The sequence below is a fragment of the Sarcophilus harrisii genome, chromosome 2 (genome assembly GCF_902635505.1).
Source record: "Sarcophilus harrisii chromosome 2, mSarHar1.11, whole genome shotgun sequence".
In the NCBI taxonomy this organism is placed as follows: domain Eukaryota; kingdom Metazoa; phylum Chordata; class Mammalia; order Dasyuromorphia; family Dasyuridae; genus Sarcophilus; species Sarcophilus harrisii.
In genome coordinates, this window is record NC_045427.1 from 517,927,461 (window position 1) to 517,945,894 (window position 18,434).

General features: G+C 37.1%; 1 protein-coding gene across 3 annotated transcripts in view; it reads right to left on the bottom strand.

The window, feature by feature from the left end:
- The window catches only part of IQCH (IQ motif containing H), a 289,727-nt gene that overhangs the window by 68,900 nt on the left and 202,393 nt on the right, over window positions 1-18,434 (bottom strand). For all 3 annotated transcript variants that reach the window (XM_031955329.1, XM_031955330.1, XM_031955331.1), the window contains one exon: window positions 3,881-4,001. In XM_031955329.1, the coding sequence (XP_031811189.1) occupies window positions 3,881-4,001 (121 nt within the window). The remainder of the gene's footprint in view (window positions 1-3,880; window positions 4,002-18,434) is intronic.

Genomic DNA, 18,434 nt, shown 5'->3' on the forward strand with positions numbered 1-18,434 from the left:
TAAAGGCAGTGATAATCTGACATCAAGCATTGACCAAATGTATTTAGATTGGATTTAGGGATATCATTTTAGACATTTGATTATAGTGGTAAAGAGTTTTTTTTTTTTTTTGTAATACATGATTAGCTGGGAACAATATTATATGGATATATACTATAGCCATATTAATTTTTCTCTCACATTGACTTTCCCTAGTTTGTCATATGCAATTAGAGCTGAATGGGATTTTAAAGACAAATCTGGTCCCAGTAGTCTGTGGATTTTTTTTTTTAATAACGATTATTGTACTTCCTTTATACATTTATTTTATGCATTTCAAACATTATTTTGAGAAGGGGCCTCTAAGATTCACCACGCTGGCAAAGGAGTCTATAAACCTCCAAAATGGCCTAGAAAAACCCCTTTATTTTATAGATGAGGGATGAAGTCACAGAGAAGTGGAGAGATTTGGTTGAGATCACACAGCCAGAGACTGTTAGAAATTGGACTAAGACTTCTCAGAATAATGTTTTAAATGTATAAAATAAAATACATAGGATGACAGAGGAAATCCATTATGCTGAAATACATTTGTTAAAATATTGCAAAACAGAAAAACCAAATAAATTCATAGACATGGATAAAGGATATGCTTCTTTAAGAGGAGCCTATTGGAATATTCAACAATTTAAATGTTAGGTAAAAATGTTTGTAAAGGGTATAAACAACCTCCCTGATAGATTCTGTTGTAACCTTTGTGTGTCAACTCTTCAGGTAACTTCCTTTACGAAATATTTAATTTCAATGCAATGTACTTTATCTCTCCCATCATTGTCACTACTAGAATTTTCTCATTGAAACTGGGACCTTTTTCCTTCCAAAGCAAATCCATTCAATTGCCTACCCTAGCACAATCCCATGACAATTCAGAAATTGAATAGAGCCTCTGCATTCTTCAAAGGAAAGAAATAGGAATGGATCAGGGGCTGCTGAAGTATCAGCATTATTTTCTTTCACACAGAAGCCTTATTAGTTTGACCTGAGAAGAACTCACAATTTCCCTTCACCACTCCCTGACAGTGAGGGGAAGGCCCTTATGGTTATTGTTTTTGATGGCCCAGCTTTTGTAACGCATCCAGTCCTCACCCTTGTTTCCCACCATTAATAAAACATTAAAGTCACGTGTTCCTGAACTAACTAAATAGAGAGCCTCCCAAAGTTAGAAATGGATGGCTGTTTTCTTTGGGAATATCTCTATTACTGAAATAATGGATCTTTAGTGTATTGAAATATGTAATCTATCTATGTTATATGTATGCATATATGTATATTAAATAAATATATATATATATATACATAGATATATTTTTCAAATGTATGGACAGATAATAGCCTCTCTTTATATTATATATATATATATATGTATATATATATATATATACACACACACATAGATACACATATACACACATATGGATCTATAGTTATAGCTATATAACTATATATTATATATGTATATAAATATATATTATATGTATATCTATAATTATATCTATAGAAAAAGAGAGAGACAGAGAGATAGAGAGAGAAAAAGAGAGACAGAGAGAGACACACAGAGAAAAAGATAGAGGGAGAAAGAGAGAGAGAGAGAGAGAAAGAGAGAGAGAGAGAGAGAGAGAGAAAGAGAGAAGAGTTATTGTTTTTCCATTTGTGGTTTTAATGCTTTGAGTTGGCTGACTTATATTGAAGAATCAATACATTTTGGAGTTGGAAGGGCGATTAAAAGTCATCTAGTCCAATTTCCCACTCAACAAATATATTCTGTTGCTCTACTATTGTCTGATAATCAATTAGCTTCTTTTAAAATAGCTCCATTGATGGAGAACTCTATTCTAGAATGTAACCTATTCTACTCACAGACAGCCCTCTTTATTAGATGCAACTTCTTTATATTGAATCAAAAATCTGTTTCTTGGTGACTTCCAAGATGCTTTTGGCTAAAAGTAACACCTGCCCCCTCAAACTTTTCAAAATAATTCATTTGAACCTTTTGATATGCTTTTTTCATATCTAAACTTTTATTACAGTTGCCTGTGTGCTTATCTTGTCTCTTATCTCACCCCTATCTCCACCAGACTATGAGATTCTGGGGATTATCATTTTTTTATATTTGTCTTTGTTTTCCCACAAGTGCTCAGCACAATGTCTAATATAATAGATGCTCAATAGCTATTTATTGTGTTGAGTTTCACCCATTGATTCTAGTATGATGTTCTGGAACATTAGAAAATAAATCTGTTCCCAATTATAAGCTACAGTTCTTCAAATATTGGAAGTTACTCATCAAAGCTTTTCTTCATTTTTCTGGGCTAAACATAACTTGTTCCTTTGTTTGTAGCTCAGTGAATATAACTTCCAGGCTTCTCACAATGGCTGGCTCTCACCTGCCTACTACTCAGTCAATGGCCTTCTCAAAACGTAGCTCTCACAATTGAATGTAATCTTCTAGATGTAAGCCAGTGAGCACAAAATACCACACAATGATTACTGCCCATGATCTGGATGCTAGATTTCCATTAATGTGCTAATGTACTTCTATTTCTACTAATGTACTACCTCATGTACTAGTCAGAGATTCTGCCTTCCTCTGTAATTTAGGGGGCTTACTAGAGAACGTGGCTCATATGATATACCCAAATGCTACATCTTCCATGACACTTCTCCCACTACTAAAAATTATCTTATATTTCATTTTTATGTGTACTTTTAAGTGTAAATGTTGTCTCCTCTTCTGGAAGGAAAGCTGAGGACAAGGGTTATTTGTTTCTGTGTATTTACCTCCTATCACAGTGCCTAGCACAGAGGGAGTATTTATAAATGCTTACTGATTGATATATATACTCTTTTTTGTGCTGTATCTTATACTATTACATTTAAGTGTTTTAAAAGTTTGAGGCTTAGTAAATTTAGCTAAGCATTAAGTCTTGCTGAGTTTCAATTATCAATAGATTTGAGATCATAATTTTGTTTCCACAGTAGTTAAAAATGCTTTTGATGAGCTAAAAACCTTCACACAACCCACACTGAGCACTTATTTCTTACCTTTTCATTTCTACCTCTTCATCCTCCCTTGCTTCCTTCGAGACTGCTCAAATTCCATCTTCTGAAAGAGGCCTTTCCTTATCTCCCTGTCAACACCACACTTACTCTGAAACTCCCTTCAAATACCGATTACACTGTATATATCTTGTATATACATTTTTTGCATGTTATTTCCATTATTAGAATGGTCTTTGAGTTCAAGGACTGTGTTTTAAACTTTCTTTGTATTCTCTGGGTTTAACACAGTGCCTGGAAGATAATAAACACTTAATAAATGTATTTTGACTGACTGATTAAGGCATTATATTAGGTGCAATGGCTGACCTAAAGATATATAAATATGTGATTCTTTTACCTTCCGACTCGTGTAGACTTGTTGGGCAATTAAGAGGATGAAGTTGATTATATGCTTTCTGAATTTCCTAGGCAAGAGAAGACTCTTATGTCAAAACAATCTATCCTGAGTTCAATTTTTAGGATGAGAAGTAATAGTATTCCTCCTAGAGGAGAGGAAACTTCTAAAGCAAGGAATTATGTAGGACTTTGGAGATTAAAATCAGGATGTGGAATTGCCCTAGCTTAACATATTCATAGTTTATTTTTGTTTATTAAAAATGCAGGATACAAGATAGATATTTATGGGAGATACAAAAATAGGAGAGGGACAATTACAAATAAACACCTTTCAAAGACATAGCCAAGTAAGTCAAACCTTGCCCTAGCCTCAGATGGCCCCAAACCCAAAATGTAAGAGAATATAGCTACTTGCACTTAGGAGAAACTTTGTAGTCTTATTTACCTTGACTGAGAAATGTACGGAGGAATTTTGCCCATGAAGGGAATCGTTTCTCATTGACTAGCTGCGCGTGCTGTGCTAAAATGCCCGCCAGCTCCTCGGAGATCCTCTCCAAAGCTGGCTCCTGCAGAAACAAATTAAATAGAACCACAAGCAATTTTACTACAGAAATGAAAACTGCTTGTGGAGTGATTAAAAACCAGGCCTCCAACAGGCAAAAAAAATGTGCTTACTGTTTACCCAGAGTCAGAAAAAAGACATTTTGAAATTTTCCTCCTTTTTCCAGACTCTTTTGGTTTTGATTTTTCCAAGGTATTCTGCCCTTTTAAAATCCCAGTGGTGGTGGTTTGGCTCTTATATGTGGTGTACTGAAGAGTACAGCTACAATAGAGGCAACTGGAAAGCATATTGAACTAGGAATCTGGAGATCAGGGTTCTAGTCTCACTTATGCCATTAACAGGCTGGGTAGCCTTGGGCAAGTAGTCTCTCAGAGCCTCAGTTTCCTCGTGCATCAAATGGAGGGATAGGGTAAAATAATGTCTAAGACAGAAATTTTTAGCCTGGGGTCTTAGAACTTGGTTAAAAATATTCTGATAATATATTTTAATATAATTAGTTTCCTTTGTAATTTTGTGTATTATTTGCATTTAAAAACATTTGGACAAGGGGGATAGGTTCTATCAGGTTGATGGAGGAGCCCATGACATAATCAAATTAAGAACTCTAGATCTAAGATCCAAAGTTTTAAATTCTAATGTCCTACAACTTTTAGGAGGGTTAGTCTTGAATAAAATTGATAATTAAGCCAAGTTTTTCTTTAGTATCCCCAGCCCACTCCATACTGTGCCCCTTCCCTCTTTAGTGGTTCTTCTTCCCTGGATTCCTGCAGATTGTCCTGCCCAAGTGCTCTGCATTGCAAAAAAATTGTAGAGCTAGTGGGTGAAAGGCTGTTAAAATCTGTCCAATCCAGCCCTCTTATTTAAAAGTAAAAGAGAAAGCTGAATCACTTACTCAAGGTTACACAGGTATTAAGCATCAGTGGCAGACTCAGTGGATAGATAACTCCTGAGTTCCAATCCCACCTCAGACACTTCCTAGCTTTGTGACTGTGGACAAGTCATATCCTGTTTGCATTTAATTCACTGGAGAAAAAATTGACAAACCACTCCAGCATTTTTGTCAAGAAAGCCCCAAAAAGGGTCCCAAAGAATATGACGTGATTGAACAACAACAACAACAATGTAATTCACTTATTTTTCTTCTAGGTTAGAACAGTCATGAGAATTAGTCAAGTGACTCAGAGGCCATTGGGTTTTGAATTTTGGTTTTCTCTTCTTTCCCTGTTTTCTCCTCTCTCCCCAAATAAACCACAGGAGGAGCCTTTCCATAAAATGGAAGCATTCTGACTTCCAAATATAAAAGACTTTTTTCTTTTGGGACAACTTTTGCTTTCTTAAACTCCAGATCTCCTTTTTCAAAATACATTCAAAGATAGTTTTCAACGTTTACTCTTGCAAAATCTTGTGTTCCAAATTTTTATCCCTCCCTTCCCTCCACCCCGTCTCTTAGACAGAAAATAATCTAATTATGTTAAACATCTAATAAAATTAAATATGTACAATTCTATACATATTTCCACAAGTATCATTCTGCACAAGAAAAATGAAATCAAAAAGGAAAAAATGAGAAAGAAAATAAAATACAAGCAAACAACAACAAAAAAAGGTGAAAATACTATGTTGTGATTCAAACTCAGTCCCCACAGTGCTCTCTCTGGGTGCCGATGGCTCTCTCCATTTCAAGATATTGGATTTGACCTGAATCATCTCATTGTTGAAAAAAATCATGTGTCAGAATTGATCATCACATAATCATGTTGTTGCTGTGTACAATGATCTCCTGGTTTTTACTCACTTCCTCAGCATCAGTTCATGTAAATCTTTCCAAACCTCTCTGAAATCATTCTGCTGATCATTTTTTATACAATAATATTCCATACATTCATATACCATAACTTATTCAGCCATTCCCAAATTAATGGGCACCCACTGTTTCCAGTTCTTTGCCACTACAAACAGGGTTGCTACAAACATTTTTGCACATATGGGTCACTTTCCCTCCTTTAAGATCTCTTTGGAATGTAAGCCCGGTAGAGAGAGACACTGATGGACCAAAGATGTGCAGTTGAATAATCTTTGGGCATAGTTTCAAAATTGTTCTCCAAAATGGTTGGATCAGTCCACAATTCCACCAATAATGTATCAGTGTCCCAGTTTTCCCTCATCCCCCCCACCATTTATCATTATCCTTTCCTGTCATCTTAGCCAATCTGACAGGTGTGTAGTGGTATCTCAGAGTTGTCTTAATTTGCGTTTCTCTGATCAATAATGATGTAGAACATTTTTTATATGACTATAAATGGTTTTAATTTCTTCATCTGAAAATTTTCTGTTCATATCCTTTGACCAAACGACTTGTATTCTTATAAATTTGAGTCAATTCTTTAGATATTGTACAAATGAGGCCTTAATCAGAACCCTTAGATCTAAACAATTTTTCCCACTTTTCTGCTTCCCTTCTAATCTTACTGCATTGGTTTGGTTTATATAAAAACTTTTTAAACTTATGTTTGAAGCAGCCCTTTTTGTAGTAGCAAGAAATTGGAAACTGATTAGGTGCCCATCAGTGGGAGAATGACTAAGTTATGGCATATAAATGTTATAAATATTATTGTTCTATAAGAAATGATCAGCAGGATGATTTTAGAGAGGCCTGGAAAGACTAAAATGAACTGATACTAAGTGAAGTGAGTACAACCAGAAGAACATTATATACAACAGCAAGATTATAAAATGGTCAATTCTGATGGCTGTGGCTCTTAATGAGATGATTGAGGTGAGTTCCAATGGTCTTGTGATGAAGAGAGACATCTACACCCAGAGAGAGAATTGGGGGGACTGTGTGTGAATCACAACATAGCATTTTCACCTTTTTTATTGTTGTCTGCTTGCATTATGTTTTCTTTCTCATTTTTCCCTTTTATATCTGATTTTTCTTATGCACCATGATAATTGTGGAAATATGTGTAGAAGAATTGCACATGTTTAATGTGTATATTGGATTATTTGCCATCTAGGGGAGGAGGTGGGGAAAGGAAAGGAAAAAATTTGCAACACAATGTTTTGCCAAGGTAAATGTTAAAAATTATCTACATATATGTTTTGAAAAGAAAAAGCTTTAATAAAAAATCCTTTTAACTTAATGAAAAATTATCCATTTTGCATTTCCTAGTGTACTCTAATTCTTCTCTGCCACACATTCCTTCCTTCTCCACAGATCTGAGGAGTAGACTATCTTTTGTTCTTCTAATTTGCTTATGGTATCACTCTTTATATCTAAATCATGAACTCATTTTGACCTTATCTTGGTATAGAGTGTTTGTTAGATGTTGGTCAGTGCCTATTTTCTGCCCTACTGTTTTCCAATTTTCCCAGAAATTTTTGTCAAATAATGAATTCTTATCCCAGAAGCTGGGAATCTTTGGGTTTATGAAATACTAGACTATTGCACAAAAAAGTTTTAAAGTGAAGTCACATTTAGACTTCATTTCCATCCTAAATTTGGCAAAACTCTGGATACAAATCTATTTGACTAATCATATCATATCAGACATATGGATTCAGAGGAAGAAATCTTAGAATTCTTTTTTATAGCATGGACAAGCAAATGTGTTGGGATTGGGATCCAACGATGAACATGCTACTGATGTTCAATAAAACTGAAACAGTGTTAGCTATGGAATTAGAGATCCTGAGTTCAAATTCCAGCTCTGCTACTTACTACTTATATGAGTAAGGCAGAACAAATGACTTAATCTCCCTGGGCATCATCTGTAAATTGAGGGGGTTGGGTTACATGGCCTCTGAGGTCATTTCTAGCTTGAAGTCTAGGATATTATGATTCTAAATCATTGTATCAAATTGCACTTCAGTTTCTTCACCTGAAAATGGAGGAATAGTTGGATTAGATAGTCTCTAAACTATGTATTACCTTCAGAACCACAGAATTTTTTAGAGCATAAAATTATTAAAAAGTCTAGAAATAATCCAAATGCAAATTTATTTTCAATTCCCTAATAACAATACCTGCCCTCTCCTTCCTCCCCAGTCTATTTAGAAAATTAAAGACTCCATTCTAGATGGTTGTATCAGAGAAGGGAGTACTCATTTGGACAAAATGATAAATATTTGAAGGACTAATGTAATGAAACATTTAGATTATTTAGTTTGTCTTGTGTCAGATGCCGTCTAAAAAAATCTGAATACTATAGGGGAAACATCTGGGCAAATAGATTAGGCAGGTCAAAATAACCTGGATTTTTTCTGGACTGTCCTAAGGATTCTGGTAGCATGGTCTTAGGCAGTTTAGCACCTTAGTTAGCTTAGCAAATGCTTGACACACAAAACAAAACGGCCATGAGAAGCTGCCAGAGTGCCTTGGTCGATGCTCAGTTCAGGTTGACTCACTTCACAGTAGGGGGAGGTCTGTTAAGATGGGCTGGGAAAGCAGGCTCATGTGGTGAACTGGTGCCTGATGATACCAGAGAAAGAAAAACTGCTCTCAAAGCAATAGGCCTCCCCCCTCCCCCACCCCACTCCCCAAACACTTGTCACCTTGCATGAGGTAATAGTTTGCCCAGTTTTTAACATAAATCACCAGATTTCTCCAAACTCCTGCATCACTCAGAATTGAGCACAGAAAATACACAATGCTATTTCACTAGTCTTTTCTTCTCTCCTTTGAGCCTTTTTATCTATATCTACCTTCCCTTTTGTTTTATATCTGCTTCAGATTGAATGGCTCTCTTCTACTGAAGAAGACCAATTGCCTCTGATTCATGAAGTGCCTGAAGGCTGGAACGATGCAGCATTACGTTTCTTTAGCCACCTGCTCAGGAAAATGAAAAGTCAGAGCAGGAGGGCCTAGCAGGTTATGCGACTGCCTAGAGAATCTGGGTTTTCTTCTTTGCTTACCCACTACTTTCTAGTCTGATTTGGGAAAGGTCGCATAGCAAGTAGCCTCCTTCTGACTTGGTTTAGGTAGCCATCAAGTCAACCCTTTACTAAAATATCCAAAAAACATGTTTCAGATCAAGGTGGCACAAGTCCAGTTAAAAACTTAGGGCAAAATCCCTATATTTATGCACACCTGCATTTTTGATTTCCTTCACAAGCTAATTGTACAATATTTCAGAGTCTGATTCTTTTTGTACAGCAAAATAACGTTTTGGTCATGTATAAAAAACAAAACAAAAAAAAAAAAAACTTAGGGCAAATTGTAAGATAGTGACCTTTCATGTGCTTAAAGGTAATATTTTAAATTTGGGTTCAAAAAATAAATTTTACCGGCACTCAATGAAGAGAATAATCTTTGTGTCCACAGTGGGTTGGCAACCAAGAAAAGCAAATATGATTTTAGAATGCATTCAGAGAGACCTATGTTCAGAGATGGGCAATTGGTGGTCCCCCTGAAATATGCCCAACTTGGATCATCACTTAACTATTCAGTTCGAGGCATGACATATTAGATCAGGGCTCTTAAGCTTTTTCCACTAATGACTCCTTTTTGCCCAATACATTTTTACACAGCCCCAGATATATAGGTATATAAAATATAGAAATCAAACATTACTGATAATAAATCTTATTTTTGCAACCCCTCACATTCAGTTCATGATGCTCTATGGGGTTGCAACCCACAGTTTAAGAGGCTTTGTTTTAGGCTATATATAGATGAGCTAGAGCAGACATGTGAAAGATGTGGCCGGAATGTGGCTGAACCAGATTAAAATGTACTTGGGAAATGCTTAATAAAATAAATAAAAATACAATAAAATAGACAATATTAATATGTGGTTTTCTAAGTAAATATGTAGCCTCCAGCAATCCTTATATATAGTTTAGGGTCTTCTCTGTCAATTTGAGTATATTACCACCGAGTTAGAGGACATTCAGTGGAGGGAAGCCAGGATGATTGGGGGATTCAGAATGACAAAGGGTTGGAGGATATGATAGTATTCATTCTTCAGTGTGGAGAAGATAAGACTTAGGAGGGACATGATACTTATTTTTAAGTATCTAAAGGGCTGGGTTGTGCCAAAGCAATAAACATTTATTAAACTCTTCCTATGCGCCAGAAAGCTAAGTGGAGCAGTGGATAAAGTGCTGGGCAGGAAGAATCATCTTCCTAAGTTCAAATCTGACCTCAGACACTAGCTTTGTGACTCTGGGCAAGTCACTTGACCCTGTTTACCTCAGTTTCCTGATCTGTAAAATGGGCTGAAGTAAGAAATGGCAAACTACTTCAGGATCTTTGCCAAGAAAATCCTAAATGGGGGATGACTGAAAGCAATGTGCTAAGTGGCAGGGGATTAAAGTGTGAACCAAAAGGAGGACAGCATCTGACCTCAAACAGCTTATATTTTAATGGGGGATGATGCTACCCCAAAGGAGAGCTGAAAAGAAGGGGATGGAGAAGATGGTATCCAAGATCAGAGTCAGGAGTGAGGAGAGGATCGAAGGAAAGTCATCTGGGCTCCTCCACAAAATGAAGTTCCTAGGAGCATCTTGCAAATGAGAGAAAGGAGACAGAGGCAAAAGTGAGAGTGGTGGGGAAAAATCTCAGAGGCAAATTGAGAACTGATATATGAAAGAAAATTCTGCTATTCCAGGGGACTGTAAACTGGCTATGCATCCACAGTATGATACAGTGGCTGAGAAAACTAATGGTGGCTGAATAAACTAATGGGATCTTGTATTGTATGAAGAGAGACCTCAAATGGAGTAATATCTTAATTTTGGGACACCCCATTTTAGGAAGGACATTAATAACTTAGAGAGCTTTTTAAGAAAAGGAAAAAAAAAACACCCCAACAGAGCTATCTAAAAGTGGAATGTGCTGCCTCAGGACAAAATGTATTCCATCTCATGGAGGTCTTTAGGCAATGGCTGGATGATCACTCGGTAGGTGGAAGGTTGTAGAGAAGATTCTTGCTCAGGTAAGAGTTGGACTCCATTTAGCCTCTGAGCTCTTTGCCAACACTAGTATTATGTGATTCTGTGAACAAGATGGCATTGCAGTACCCTGCCTTGGTCAGATGACATCTGAAAATCTGTGTTCTATTGTGAGCACCATGTTTTCAGAAATACATGGACAAGTTGGAGCATATTGAGAGAAAGATGAATAGGACAGAAATGAACTGAAGATCATGGCACATGAGGATCTGTTTGGAGAACATAGGGTGTTTAGCCTAGAAAAGGGAAAATGGGTAAGTCATGGATGAGGATAGAGTGAAATATAATACTTGTCTTCAAGTATTTGAAGGGATGTCATGTGATAGAGGAATTAGACTTGCTCTGCTTTTCCCTGGGGGAAACAGGGGATGAAAGGAGAAGAGAGGGAGATTTCACCTTGATACAAAAGAAAAATTTCCTATCATTTGAAATAGTCCAAAGATGGAATAAGTTATCTTGGGAAGCAGTAGCTGCCCATTGCTGAGTGTCTTCAAAATCTAGTGGAATATTTTTTAAGTGATGTTATATAGAGAAATTCCTGTTAATATCTTGAGTTGGACTAGAGAACTTCTGGAGTCTATGATTCTAGGATTCTGAGAGTTTAAAAACTCTATTTCATTTTTTTTTTTGATAATTTTGCAATGGTAAGGACATGGCTTTTAATAGTTGGAGTAATGGAACAAGGAGATACGTACCATCTCAAATGGAGACCAAGCTGTTAAAGAGATGAATCCCAGGTAGCTCCTTCAGATATGCTATTTCCCCCTACACTGATTTGATGGGGAATCCCTGTGTCTCAGGGGTGTTAGGAAGATTAATGAGTTGACATTTATAAAGTGATCTCCTCAGATGCAGGACGCTGTGTGGGGGCAAAGAATTCATTGCAATGCTCTGTTCATGATGCATTTGGACACTCTGCCATGCCATCTCTTTTGCTCAGAGAGGGAACCATTCCGCTTTGCCACCATGTGTCTTTTCTGTTCACAAATACCACAGCAAGGGAGCAAATATCCTAGAGGAAATTTTGCTGTAGGAATCTGGAGAATGAATCATGTCTCACCATGAGAAGTACACAGCTGAAGGCACTGGCAGGGCGATATACAATTGTGGCAGTGGGGATTGTGGTGAACGTGGAGGGTTCAACAGAGCTTGCCTACTTGGGGACATGATAAACTCTGGGAAAAAGGCAGAGGGAAAAGGGATGCCACACTATTAAATATTCAATTCGTATGAGTTGTTGTTGTTGTTGTTGTTGTTGTTGTTGTTGTTGTTGTTGTGTGTGTGTGTGTTTGTGTGTGTGTAGGTAAATGGGAAAAAGATTATATTTAAAATAATCCATTTTGCAAGCATTTATTATGTTTCTCTCCCACTGTCTCCCTCCAATTTAATAATTTATAAAAAGAAAACTTTCATAATATAGGTAGTCCATCAAAACAAATTCCTACATCAGTCATGTCCAAAAATGTATGTCTCATCCTGCATTTTAAACCTATTTTGAACTCCTTGTCAGGTAGTAGATGGCATGTTTTGCTTCATCCTTGGTCCTGGCTTATCATTGTAACAATCAGAATTGTAAAGTCTTTCAAAATTGTTTTTCCTTTTAATGTCAACATTGTGTAAATGTTCTTCCCGCTCCCCTCACTCTGCATCAGTTCAGAAAGGGAAAGAGGATTTGACCAGAAAGACCCTGGTACGAAAGCTGATTCTCTTTTCAACCATATGGTATGACCTGTAGCTCCCGATTCTGGGATCTGGTTCAGGGCCTTCCTCCATGTCCCCTGCTGGCTAGGATAACCTAACCAAGCCCATTTCTGCTGAGGATTTGGTATTTGGTGCTGAGCAGACGGGCTATGCTGAGGCTACATCAGCTGCTTATCAAGTGATAACAATCACAGCAATATTTCATGCAAAGAATAATGCTTTCCTCTATGGCAGAATCATTCTAGTGGTTTCCCTTGGGGACCTTTTTTGAAAGACAAGCTTAATACATCAAAAGCAAGAACTCATTATCTCTTCTTTGGAGATGGGCTGATTTCATATGGCATAAGGACGACTCAAGGTGGGGAGCACCTTTGAAAATATCAAGGCTCAAGTATGCTTATGGCCAGAAGAAATAACAGCACAGAAAGACCAGCTACCAGCATTCTGTACCAAAGCTCCAAGGAAGGAGGAAAGCCTTTGTTAAACCATAAACTCATCAAACTCCACATGGTCTTTCCCACTTTCATTCTCTCCCTTCCTCAGCTGCCAAGATCAATTTGCCAAAGTGCAGACACGACCATGTTGTTCTCCTACTCTATAAACTTCATGACTCTGGGATCAATTATTGCAAACCTATCTCTGAGACACCTTCCCAGGCTTATCACATATTGTTATCTTTCACGCCCTCTCCTCCAGACAAGTTAGCTTTTTTGGTGTTCCTCATACACTATGTTCCATCTCCCATTTCCTCGGTTTTGCAGAGTTTGTTCCTACTGCCTGTAATATACTCTCATCCTTGCCTTCTCCTTTCGAGAGGCTGTAGGTTGCTTCAAAAATCAGTTCAAGCACTTTCTTCCATAGGAGGTTTTTCCTGATTCCCTCGGTACCAATGCCTCCTGGCTTAAATTACTTTGATTGTACCTTGGATAAGAGCAGTTAGGTGGTGTAGTAGATGGAGCGTCCCCCCTGGAGTCAGGGGACTCATCTTTGTGAGTTCAAATCTGGCCCCAGACACTTACTATGTGACTCTGGGCAAGTCGTTTAATTCTGCTTGCCTCAGTTTCCTCATCTGCAAATTGAGCTGGAGAAGGAAATGGCAGATCATTCCAGGATCTTTGCCAAGAAAACCCCAAATAGCGTCACAAAGAATTGGATGCGTCTAGAATGACAGAACAACAAGAAGTACCTTGTATATAATAATAATAATAATGCAACAACAATAATAATTAGCATTCATGTAGGACTTTAAGGTTTTTGAGTGCTTTTCAAATCGCACTGGAGTCTCATAATACTCCTGTGAGATAGGTACTATAATTATCCTCATTTCACAGATAAAGAAATTGAAGTTGAGAGAGATTAATAATAATAATAGCTAAAATTTATATAGTGCTTACTAGATGCCAAGCACTGTGCTAAATGTTTTATTAATTATTACCTTATTTGATTCCCACAACTCTTTTATTATTCCTTTTTAACAGAAGAGAAAACTGAGGTGAACTGAAGTGAAGTGGCTTGCCTAGGATTAGGCAGGATTTCAAATGAGGTTTTCCAGACTCTAGGCCCACCACTCCATCCAACGCTCCGGAGCCACTGAGTAGCTCAAGTCCCTACATTTTGTTTGTACTTTGCATATGTTAAATATTTGTATTTTTATATGTGTAGGAATTATTTCCTGATAGAATGTAAATTCCTTGAAAACAAAGACTTTCATTTTTGTCTTGTCTCCTCAGTACCAAAATATTTTCATCTTTTCTCAATTTGATCATCTTCATTTTTCAAACAGGAAAACTGATTTTTCCCAAGGTCCTTGGGTCACAGCCATGAGAACTAAAAGTGACCCAAGAATCATTCAGTTCAACCTGCCTCATTTAAAAGTGAGGAAACTGAGGTCTTGGGAAATAAAGTTAAGTTAGTTAAGCTAGGTTTTACTCCTGAGTATTTTTTTTTTAACATTTTAATGTAATGAATGAAAGGCCTGCATATAGATCCAAAAATCACCTGTCTATATAATAGCTAGATCTAACCTCACAGAGGTGGTGGGGTATGAAAGTCTGCCTGCAGTCCACTTTTGTAGGCTTGGGTGGATGCAAATCATGGTTTGCACAGACCTCACATCTCTGCTGGCAGCCAATGTCCCTCTTCTCCACCAACTTCCCAGCCTCCCCCAGGATCTGCATTCTGTAGTTCATTTATTCCATCTATGACTTTAGGTTCACTATTGTGTTTTTGGATCCATCTTTCTTAATGCATATTTAGTTTGTAGTTGAATCTATTTTTGTTTTCTTTTCCTGAATGACATTTCTCAACTTTGAGATTAATTTTTTGAGCTAATTCTGCATAGCCTACTCTTTTGTGCCATGATAGTTTTAGAGAAAAGTGGTTTCTATGAAACGAAATCAGTGAGTACGTTGGCTCAACAATAATAATAGCTAGCATTTATAAATGTGTCAAGCACTGTGCTAAGCACTTTACAAATATTATTTGATCCACTCTTATTTGATTAAATATCATTTGAAAGGTAGGTGCTTTTATATATACTCGTCTTACATATGAAAAAATGGAGGTAGACAAATGTTATGTGATTTGCTGAATGGCTGGGTTTGAACTCACTTATTCTAAGTCTCCCTTACTCCAAGTCCAATACTCTATTCACTGTGTCTTTTTGTTGCCTCAATGTGTTGGCTAGTCAGAAAAGCAAGTGTAATTCTTGGCTGCTTTTCTAGATATGAAGAATAAAATGAGGAAAAGTGATAGTTTCATTGTACTCTATCATGACAAGACTACCTTTGAAGTTTTATGTTCAGTTCTGGGTTCTACATGTGAGAACCAACATTGATAATCTGGAATATACATAGAGGTATACTCTCTTGCTAGCAGGATGAGGGGGTCTGGAGACCATGTTATATAAGGATAAATGGAAGCAACTAAGTCCAGGGGACACTCAGGTAGGACATAATCCTCATCTTCCCAAAATACTACTACTACTAATAGATAATATTTATATAGCATCTTTAAGTTTTGCAAAGCACAAACACACATACACATAGAGATCTCTCTTCCTCTCTCTTTTGATACATACATTGTAGATATGCATACATAAATACATGTACGTTTATGAAAATTTGATGTCACAACTATTCTGTGAAACAAGTGCTGCTATTAGCCTTATTTTACAGATGAGAAAACTAAGAGTAGTTAAGTGAGTTGAATAGATTCATAGAGTAAATATCTAAGGTTGGATTTAAATTCAGGTCTTCCTGACTTCAAGTCACATATATAAGTATTTTTCATTTATTTATTCATTCATTATTCTTTATAGCCCCATAATGTTAGTTTGATATTATAGTTTGACTCAATTAAAGGAATAGATTTCTAATTAGAGCTGCTCTACTCAGATGCCCTCTTACAAGTTTGGTTTTTCAATGATTCATTCCAGGAAGATGCTGAATCATAGAATCATAGATTTAGAATTGGAAGGAATCTCAACTTCCTCATTTTATAGATGAGGAAACTGAGGCATGTTGAGATTAAGTGACTTGCCCAGGGTCACACCAATAATAAGGTAGGATTCCATCCCTCACTGGAAGGCAGACAGATACAGAAAGAAGGAAAAAGGGAGAAAGAGACACAGAAGCAAAGGGAGAGAGAGATTTATATGTTATCTTTTCCATGAGAATGTGGGATCTTTTAGGGCAGAGGTGATATTTTTGTCCTTTGTATCACTAAATGTTTATTGATTGAATGATTGATATAGGAAGAAAATGTACAAACCTCACTTCCATGTGATTTTATCATTATGGACACATATTTTGCTGGTACCAATTGCAATTCAGCCCCACCTTCTCATTTAATGTGACTCTTTCCAGTGACCTCTTACAAATCTTTCTACAAGAGATAATGACATGATGGGACCTCCCCAGGTTGCTTTGAAAACTAATAGGCTCCTTCTCATTAGAAGTCTTCAACCAAAGGCTTGTTGGACACATCATATAGGGATTGGACTGGATTCCTCTGAGGTCTCTCCCAATTTTCAGGTCCTACAAGTTCTCTAATTCTCTTGACTTTCTATGAATATCAATGGAATATGTTGATTATTCATCAATTAATCCTTCCTTTTGCTACAAAATCTGTCTTTTCTTTTTTTCTTCTCATATGTTTCTCTGATGGAATACTTTAGGCTGTCCTCCTGCGCAAATGTACATTGATACTGTGGACTAGCCTACTTCCATCTACCTTTACCTCTCCATCGCCCTTTGGGTGACCTGCAACTTCAAATCTCTAGAGACTGGGATTCCCTGACTTATAGCTCTACAGCATTGCCAGAGGAATATTGATGTTAAAAAGATAGGCCTTTGTTCCAGGGAGAAGGTCGGGGTCATTAAAATCACTGTGTAATTTCCTAAAGGTAATTTGACTTTCTCTCCTCTTTGTCCAATTAAATGCCTACAAATCAGAATCCTGCAAATATCACCTGCTTTAAAACTTATGGAGACCTTAAGTGCTTTTCGAAAAAAATCTTTCTCATTGTAATAGTTCTTTACGGTAGATTTGAAGTGAGCATCCTTTTTTTTGGGGGGGGGGAGTATATAAGAATTTCCTTGGTTACTTATCATTTGTGTACTATTTACCAAGAAGCCTTCTTCTCTCCTCCCCTGCTCTTCTCTCCTGCTCTTCCTCTCCTGTCCTGGTCCTCTCCTCTTTCCTTCTCTTTTTTCTTCCTTTTTCTTTCCTTCTCTCATCCTCTTTTCTCTCCTCTTCTCTTTTCTGACATCAAAACATTCCTCCCAATGGGACTCAAAATCACGCTAGGTATTTTGCTTATCTAATCTTATTTTAAAGGACTCAGATAAGAAAACTTGGTGGGGAGAAGCTAAAGCTTGGCTTAAGTACAGGAGAATGAGACAGAGAACCCCTGGAAAGAAATTATACATGGTTATTAGCAGAAGACAGGGGTCTTATAAACCGTCCATTTCGACTCCCAAATTTTAGGGAGAGAGAAATTGAGATCCAAAAGGGGAAATGTTTTGCTCAAGATTGGTAATTAGTTTGTGGTAAAGCTGGAAGTGACAGTATCTGACAAATGAGTATTCTTTCCACTGTTCCCTGATGTCTTCTCCACATAGTGGTGGTGCTGTAGATATGACCTGTCTGGATTGCCAAGTTCAAAAAAGGAAAGAAAATGTAGTTCCCAAATTTGGAGCTTGTTTGCATTCTTTTTCTTTTCTTTCTTTTCATACTTTTTCTTTTCCTTTTTTGGATGATGTTTTGTCTTATCTGTGATTCCCAACATGGTTACCTTGATTAGGAACTATCAACATTTCTGTATGGAAAGGTGGCAGGGCTGGATGCCACTGCATTATGAGTAATAGCTTTATCTAAAACTCAAGGAACAAATTCTATACCCACAAACCATAACTTCTTGGGATCGGGGTCTAACTGATGGCTGGGGCATCTGCAGCCATTGTTGGCCAGTGACCCGTACGTTGGCTTGCTTTGTTTTGGCATCAATAACAAAAGTTCCCATTCATTTCTCCATAGTGAGGCCCTCACCCGACATAACCTCTTTAGAGGGTGAAAATATGCTGAGGGGATGAAGGAAAAATGAAAATGTCTTTGGAAGTCATAAACTACTTTCCACACCTACTTAAAGTTTAAGGACTGTTTTAATACTCTGTGTTTAATTGTTAATTGAGAATTTTAAAATCAAAAATGCCAACTTTGCCTCCGATGAGATGGAAAATTATGCTGCTGTAGAAGGTACCATAATGTAAAACAGCCACCA